At 45.9% G+C, this 8,792-nt stretch overlaps 1 protein-coding gene and 1 long non-coding RNA gene across 3 annotated transcripts in view; one reads left to right on the top strand and one right to left on the bottom strand.

Annotated features, from left to right (window-relative positions):
* The window catches only part of TTC39A (tetratricopeptide repeat domain 39A), a 112,427-nt gene extending 105,742 nt beyond the window's left edge, over positions 1–6,685 (top strand). For both annotated transcript variants that reach the window (XM_019501325.1, XM_019501324.1), the window contains exons 17-18: positions 573–689; positions 4,746–6,685. In XM_019501325.1, the coding sequence (XP_019356870.1) occupies positions 573–689; positions 4,746–4,866 (238 nt within the window). In that variant the 3' untranslated portion in view covers positions 4,867–6,685. The remainder of the gene's footprint in view (positions 1–572; positions 690–4,745) is intronic.
* LOC109286668 lies at positions 2,558–4,739 on the bottom strand. The gene is made up of 2 exons (XR_002094645.1): positions 4,233–4,739; positions 2,558–4,072 (listed from the first exon to the last, which is right to left on the bottom strand). It is a non-coding gene; the product is annotated as an uncharacterized LOC109286668 (long non-coding RNA).
* Positions 6,686–8,792: the final 2,107 nt, after the last annotated feature.

An 8,792-nucleotide genomic window follows, 5' to 3' on the forward strand; every position in this document is an offset into this window, starting at 1 on the left:
CCAAACTCAAAGAACCAAATGGTTGCACAATCCTCAGCAAACAGCATCTCATCCTGGCAGCACATGTGGGCAAAACTTATTCTGTGGATGAAGCAAAGAGTATGTCTTTGCTGTGAAAGAGACATTGGGATGCCAGTGAAACCGGGCACATCCTGGAGCTGACATCTGCCTTAGTGTGCACATGGACAATCCCACTCTTCTGGGCTAAGGCAGTAAGACATCTACATGACCTTTATTTGGGGTATAGCATATACGAACCAGGCCTGGCATGTTATACTGCAGTACTCCCCAGTCTGGTCCTTTGACAGTACAGACTTGCCTTTAGAGAGCCACCACCTTTTTTACTCTCCTGCTAATACGAGTTGTAAGGTTGGTCACATATCACTGCGCAGAATAGAGCACTTATTGAATAACCTAGGATTTGTCTTAAGATAGGGAGTGTGATGACCATCATAGTGACATGGATTATTTCTCTGAAACTCAGTTGTTCTGGTGATTTGTAGTTAGAACTGTTAATGAGAGAGAACTTCAGCATGAACTGCTTGTTAATAATGCTTCTCTTTCTCTTCCAGTGAAAAGAAGATAAAATACGACCACTATCTAATTCCAAATGCCCTGCTTGAGCTTGCTGTGCTGTACCTAGACAATGGCAGGAAAGAAGAAGGAGTAAAGTTACTGGAAAAAGCCAAGTAAGATTACTATGCACATGTTCAGACAGCTGACTTGTCAGGTTGATTTAAGAAACCAGTACAAGTCAGGAAGCAGAAATTGTTTGATTAAACACAGGGGTTGCTGTATGATAGCAATGCCTCATGATCTTACCAAAATGAGACAGGCATTGCCCAAATACTTAAGGATATAGGTCTGGAAGGGGCTGTCTGTGCCACCTGGGGAAAAGGAGCCCTGAAGAGCTTCCAGTCTAACCAAGGGCCAGGAGTGGAAAACAGAGGCACCAAGTAGTGGAAGAGCTGGGGACAGCACTCACCCCCAGAGTCTGTCTGTAGGCTTTTTTGCCACATGTCACTGCCATATAACACATCCAGAGAGATTGTACTGCTTGGGAAGCTGCTTTAGGTGCTGAGAAATCAGCTTTATATTTCCTAGCCCGGCTATTGGGGTTTCCTATCAGAAATCACTCCTGAACAACATGAAGTAACTGCCTCTCCAGGTAACTTTATTTTTCAAAAGAGGTGCATTGAATTAATTCAGGAACCTGTAGCAGAAAAATACCAACTCAGTTTGCTGGCCAGCAGTGCTCTTTTCTTCCACCACATCCTTAAACACGTGTAGTAAAAGTAACTTTCAGGCAACGTCTCTGCCTCTGCTGTTGTAGGTGCCTGTGAAAAGCAGCAGAAGCATTTAGCTTTTCCATTAAAAAAAAAAAAAAATCCAAACAAAGCAGTACAGTGGGGATGATATTATCAATGAATCAGGAATGTCTGGGCTTGATCATGTACTTACCTCAGCATAGAGTAAACAATCTGTATCCTGCCCCTGCACAGTTCTCAGCTCTCCTGCTGAGCCAAAATTTCTTCCTGAGAAAACTGCTTGGCATTGTGCTGTCCAGACACCCCGTGTAAACATGTCTTAATGTACCCGTTCAGTGCCCTTGTGAGCTGTGTAGGCAGTCCTCCAGTTTACACAAAAGGAAGGGTGGTGATGTAGCCTGTTCGAAGTGGAGCCAGGACTAAAACGCAGGGTTCCTGACTCCCACCCCGACGATTAGGACCCCGGACTGGGCAGCCTGTCAGAGAGAGTGTTTTTAATAACAAAATCCTCATCAGAAAGCTTAGTTGGAAGTGTTTTGATGCTTTCACTTCATGCACCCAAAATGGCCCCCTTTTTTGTTTTCCAAATCTATATTTGAAGGAGAACAAAATAGCAAACAAAGTCTGGATATGAAGAGTCAAGGACAACTCATTCTGCCCAATCTTTCATCTCTTACTGCTCAAGGACTGTCCCCAGCACGTGCCTTGAGTCAGCAGCTTCAACAGCCCAGCCTGGACATGGCAGCAGTGTAGTTAAAACATGTCATACATGCTTAGAAAGTATTTAAAGCTTATTTGTCTGAACATGTGGCTCCAGTCATAGCCACAAGCATTGGAGTGGGGGAAACGAGCTGAGAGGCATGGCATCCTGTCACCATTTGAAGCCAGCAGGGCTTTGGTCTCTGGGCTGGTGTAGCAAGACAAGTTAACACTGGGGGTTTCGTCATCCTGCTTCAAAAGAGCTGGACAGTAAGCAAAGGTCACCGTCTTCACCCTGGAAGGAAAAACCGCCTGTACCTGAGTGTCTGCGACTTCCAGCCTGAGCAGTGCATTCCTGCCAGGGGCTCAGTTTCTGTGCTGCATGGACATGTCTTTGACTTTCCATGGGAAGCTCTTTCAGCCTTCCCTTTGGAACAGGTACTGCAGTTTCCTAAGAGTGGGGCAAACCCTGCTGATGCTGATCCACATCCTGTTGAATACAACATTCATTCCAGACACCTCCAAAACAAAACTGCCTGTCTCACTACATCTGGTGCTCCTAGGGGGTTAGCAAAGCACTTGCTTTTCAGTTCACCGTGCTGTTGCTTTCAAGGGAGGAGAATACTTCACAGTGGGGTCAGAATCGTGGTAGGTAGATTCATTCTCAACATTTAACCGTGCAAAGGCTTTCTATATACCCAGCTTGGAACGGGAAGTTTCCCTTTAGAAACCAGAGGGAGAACTGGCCGTGTCAGGTGGTTTCCAGCCCAGCAGCTTCATGTTTGCAACTCTCAAGTGGAGATGAGTGCACTGCCTGCCAAATAATGCCAGCTTTGACTTAAATATGTATGCACAACAGACTTGAGTGGTGCAGCTGTGGAGAGTGTGGTAAATGAGAAACATTTCAGACGGCTTGACAGTACCTAGAAACACTTCCGTTGATATTGCCATCTGCTGCAAGCAGCATTCTTAGCAAGTCGGTGTGGTTGACACAATCAGGGTAACGTAAATACACCAGAGTTTGAGATCAGCACAGCCGCCGTCCAGCAGCCTTGTGGATGGCACAAGCAGCACCTAGCTTATTGGTTAGGTTTAAATTTGCTGCAGTGGGGAGAAGTGGGGTGATCAGGTTGTCATTCCTCCTTTCTCGTTGGCCCCATGCTCCCAGGCTGGATGTCAATTATTCAAGCAGCATTTGAATGCTTTTGAAAAATACAGAAACTACTTAGGACTTCATCTGTAACCCCCAAATGTCAAGTAGCTTTTGAAAGGTAAACGACCATGTTCTCGACCTGCCAGGACTCGTATTCTGTATTTGTCCTGCACAGTAGAGGTGGTGACACCTAGAAAAGAGCTGTACGTGGATGGCTTCCCTGGACTTTACCTCTCAGGAGAAATAAATGCACTCAGTTCACTGCGAGTTGCTGTAACTGGCTGGAGCCTTGCACATGTGCTGCTGGGAGCAAAATCCAGAGGCCAGCCCATGGCACTGAGTCAGGCTCTGGGCATGTAGAGGGGAAGGGAATCTGTCTTTCCCTTCTAGGCTGATGGGCTGCTCCCTGCCAGCTATTTTACCTCAGTAGCCAGAGCAGCCTGAGCACCTTCCTGCAGGCCCCTGCCCTGACCCCTTTATAATGCTCTTCCCATAGCAGCAGACCAGGCAGCCTCGCTCATCCCCCTGCACACCATGCACTCAGGCCTCCTTGAGCCACAGAACAGAGCAGCGGATTTGCCCCTGTTGGTCTGGAGTTCGCAAATAGCTTTTTGTATCTCTGCGTAAAATATTTCTGTCCTACTTGGGTCTCCTCTTGGTTCATCTTTTCTCTGCCGCACTGCAGGTAGGCAAAATTCAGGTGTGAAGTGTGTCAGTAAACATTCAGTGTGTCAGGTTCCTTCTGCACTTTGGCCACGTTCCTTCCTTAGCAGTGGCTGTCCTTCATTACTGTAGTGCCTTGATTCGCTCTTGCAGTTCAGTTACAGCGTGACAGTTTATGCTCCAAGTAGGTAGCATGTTGCAAGAGCTCTGGTCTCGGTGACTCTGCGCATTTCAGCTGTTTTTACTTGAGCTCTCACCTCTTGTATTCTGCTGAAGAAACTGAAGCAACCTGAAGAAAGTAGCATTGGGAACACGTCTTCTCACATCCTCACACACAATGTCAGAATTTAGGCTAAGACCTTAAAAACAATCCTCACCCATGTTACACTACATATGAAAATCTAACGGGATTCTTCAGTTAAGTTTGATTCTCTCAGTAGGGTTCCTACCTGTAAACAACGTGCTTGACTTCACATCCGTATCTACGTGTCCTAAGTAGCAGCGCTGAAATTCTTGGCTTATATCTGTGCAGCAAAATGTCTGTGTTCCTGTCTTCACCTTATTAAAATGTTATTAAGATTACAGATGCTTGGCTTCATAGTAATGTTGAGTAAAATCTGGAAAATCAAATAAATCTGATTTCTAAGCATAAATTAAATTGACACTATGGATATTTAATGTACACTTAACATTTTTATTGAGTGGGACCAGATTTGATTTCTTATCAAACTATATTTTCCCTGGTAATTGCCAGATACTAGAACTACAAATAAAAGCACAAAGAGCTGCATTGTTCTGCTAAGCACACACGCCTTGTATTTTAGAGTAGGCAACAAAGGAGATAGTGAGAACAGGCTTTTCTTGCTGTCTGCAGTTGTGTTGTTTAGTACAATTAATGTAAAGATAAGTAGAAAATGTTTAGAGCTGGTATGTTTATCAGATTGGATCTGCTTTTGTTGTAGACAAAATTACAAGAATTATTCCATGGAAACGAGGACACATTTCAGAATTCAAGCTGCCTTGCACCAAGCCAAATCAGTCCCAGAAAATGGAATGCATTCCGGAGCCTCGGCAGTGTTGTAACATTTCCTTCTTCGATGGAGTTTGCCTACAGACTTTGAAACAAAAAATTACCAAGACGTCAGGGTGAATTTTTTTTCCCTGTTTCAATCTCAAGCCTGTGTTGAGAGAGCGGGACATTTGAAACTTTAAATTGAATCTGGTACTGTACATCACAGTGGGGAAAAAATCCAAATTGAATGCTAACTTCTAGCAAAGATGTCTTTTCCCTGCGTGGCTTTTAGCATCCATGTCTGTGTAATTCATCATTCATTTGTGTATCTGATTTTTAACCGTTTACAGATTTGCTTAGTATGCTGGAATATGAAACGAGACAATGAAACGAGCCTTTTTAGGTTCGTTGGCTTTTGATCTTTTATTAATGTCTGTCTGAATTCACACTGCTGCTGTCGTAAGAAAGGAAATGCCAGTCTCTGAGCCGGTTAGTTGGAATAGTGTGAGGAAATCCAAGGCCAGTTTTTTCAGATTAGTTTAAGGAGCACAACAGTGAGGAGGTTTTGAATTTCAGGCATGTCCAGTTCTTCGTGCAAAGCCCTTTACCAGCTTTTCTCTGCAATAATTTTCTAGCTGCCAAAACAAACTTGCTAGTAAAACCCATTAAGAAACTTCTCTCTTAAGCAAGTCATTTTTTTTAAATCTGTCTGTCTGCTACCCTTTTTGGAGACTGGATAATTTACGGCATATCAAGAGTTTTAGGGAAAAGCAAATGAAGATGACAGTGGAAAAGATCATTTCTCCTCCTTCAGCGACATTTAAAATGACAAGAGGGCTTTAAGAAACAAACCTGTATCCTTTACAGATGGACCATGTTTTGTTAAATCTGAGTCCTTGAAGGTCACTTAAGAAACTCAGTATTTGTTCTACTGTTTGTTCAGCAGCACAGAACGCATTTGCTGATAAACTCGTTCCCAGAATCCTGGTTCTTGGGCTCTCAGAACTGACGTTTCCAAGGCTAAAGGGATTACACAGTAGTTTTTCTGCTCTAGGAAGCTTGGGCTGGAGCAAAACTTCTCTGTAATTCTTCCTCGGTTACAAAAGGGAGCAGCAGTGCTTCAGTCTTAATGTCCCCCTCCCTGTCCCCCCATCACTCCCCACCCCCCTCCCATGTCTGCATCTCCATAGACGACTTGGCCGTGACTCTTGAAGGCAGGGCAAGGGACTAGCCCCTCAGCCAGGCCTTGTCTGCTGTAGAATTGTTGGTTTTCTGCACAAAAGGCAAGGTTAGAGTTAACCTGGTTTGAGGTGAACCCTGCCTTCTCCCAGGGGTTTTGTGTTGGGAGGGAAAGACATGTTTTTGCAGGTGAGCTGCCTACCACCAGGATTGCCAGGGATGAGAGGAGGGCCTCTAAGCTCCACAGCCCCTCTCTCTGAAGGTAGGCTCTTCAGGAAGGCTTATGTCCCCGAACATCACCAAGGGGAATATTCCCTCCTCTTTGGTCCAGGGATGGGGGGAGGTTCCCCATAAGAGAAAGGGAGTCTTGACAGATTCTCTTCCTCTTCCAGAGATGTGAAATACTTTCCTAAAGCAAATTAATATTGTAGGGGCAGAACCACCTCTTTCCCCAACCCTGATTGCTTGACAACTTTCAGGTTGGACGCCTACAGCAAACGCAGCCTTTGTAAAAACCTCCCCCATTTAGAAGCACAGGTGCAGAATGCGCTTCCTCAAAAAGCCGCGTTACCAGCTCTACATGATCACAACAGTCCACCTGGGGCAGTCAGTTACTGTTTACATATTATGCATCAAAAGTGAAATGGAAAAAGCAGAGACTTTGCTGTTTCTTATATTTGTATATAATAAACAGAGTTTTGTTCCACTTCATACATGTCACCTCTGCTTGCCATTGTGCCTTCTCCTGCAAGTAGCTTAGCAACATAGGCATATTTTGATGAGAAATGCCATGAAAATTATGATTGTTGATGCTTTTCAGAAAGCCCTCGACTCCAGTTCCAGCTCCCAAGGGGGGCTGCAATGGATTTTTAATATTTTGCCACCTCTTAGCATGCTTGAAGTTGCCCACCAAGGGAGGTCAGTGTTTGCTGTGGATCACTTAGCAAAAGTATTGGGGGAAAAAATGGAGTGTCATTTACATTCTCTAACACATGCTGTGCAAGAGGAGGGAAGTCTTGCAGCCCACTCTCTGCTTTCCTAGTGCTCTGGGGAGATGATAATCACCTCACTCAACTCCTCAGGACTTTTCACAGGTCATTTCTAATTCAGTCTTTGCAGTCAAGGATATTTTATGCTTGATCTTTGGCCAAGACATTGAGATTTGAAGCTGTGATAGTCTGCTGCTGTTGTGGATTGCCCACCATCTGAAGGCAGTTTTGTTCCAGGGAACAAGAAAGGTCCATGAGCTGGTGATCTGATCCACAATTTGAATGCACAAGATCAGCTGGTAGATGAGGACAGCTGGTTGAGATGGACTCCCCTGCAAGATGGGACTTCGTTCTGGTGGGCAGAGAAGAATTTTGAAGAGTTTTGAGTCCTGATGCAGGCTCCTGGGGTGATGGTTGTTTGGTTCAGCCTGTAGAAATACCGTTGGAGTCTCCACTAACGTTAAGATCATATACCAGCATATAGAGGTGCTAATCTGCATTAGTCTGACATCAGGCAGGGGACAGGGTGAGGTGACACTTTAGAGACTAACTGCTTCAGAGAAGCAGGAGCTTTTGTAGGCACCAACCTATTTTGTCAGCTGCTATGAACAGACTGGGTGGGACTAGATGAGTCCCTGGGTGGGATTAGGAGGAGGTCCCTCCCAGCCCTACTTCATTATGCTTTCTATGATATAAATGGGAAAAGGACGGGACAGAGATGCTGTTGAGAGGTGGTAAGTGGGTTTATTAGCTCAGTTAAGATGAACAGGGTAGTTAACACCTGGAGGAACACCACAGTTCGCACACTATGGATGCATCACTTGCATGTCAGCCCATGCAGGCCATGCTTTGTGTCATATCCAGTTAGCTAGAAACTTTCCTGTTCTGGTAGACATGGACCTGACCTTGGTGACTTACACCAGGGCATCAAACATATGGCTTGCGGGATGGATCTGGGCATCAGAGCCACTGGTGGACTACCAGTGGGCCACTAGCAGTTGTGGGGCATGGCAAGGGGGCAGTGGCCTGCCGCAGACAGTGTGTACGTAGGTGGGTGAGCAAGGACTCGACCCAATCCTGGTCATCCTCTGGCCACTTTGTCACCACCAAGGTGGTGTCAGGTCCTCAGCTTCCAGCCCTGCTGCTGCCTCCCTGTCCCATGCTGAAGCTAGAGCTGTCACTGCCGTGTGCTCTGTGCTGGAGCCAGGCTGCCACCCTGGTGTATGACGCACGCTGGGAGCTGGAGCCACTATCACCACACTGGGGAGAAGCTGGAGCTGCTGCTGCCTGGGCCACTTCAGGCCCTGGGCTGGATCTGGGCTGCAAGGAGCCTTGCAGTCAGAAGGTGAGTGTGACCTGATTTTCCCTTTGGCTGGACTGTCGCACTACCGCCTACAAGGGAATGCAGCCTTCAGGATACTGCAGTGTCTCCTCCAAGTAGGCAACTGTGAGCACATCAGACCTCTGGTGTCAGTCCTTTCCTTTAAGGATTGTCTGGTTTCACTGCATCTAAAAAATGTGCCTCAAGCTTGAAGATGAATCCTTGATGAAGACTGTCACTGAGGAATTGGCAGAACCATCTCTTGGGGTGGGTGGTCCATGAGCCCCCATAGGAGCTAAGGACCATTCCAGACTTCACTGCCTTCTGCTCCAAGTGCTACATGCCTTGACGTCTCCTATAAAAGCACAACTGGTGACAGTGCGAGGCACGGCCTATGTTCTCCCCGGAGGGAAGGGACGAGATAACCAATAACACATGATGGGAGTCACCCCACTTACTGCACTACTGGAAACTTTGATTACAAATAAGGTAGCAGAACCTGAACAAA

Source organism: Gavialis gangeticus, unplaced genomic scaffold, assembly GCF_001723915.1.
Source record: "Gavialis gangeticus isolate Ggan-Ray unplaced genomic scaffold, GavGan_comp1, whole genome shotgun sequence".
In the NCBI taxonomy this organism is placed as follows: Eukaryota; Metazoa; Chordata; order Crocodylia; family Gavialidae; genus Gavialis; species Gavialis gangeticus.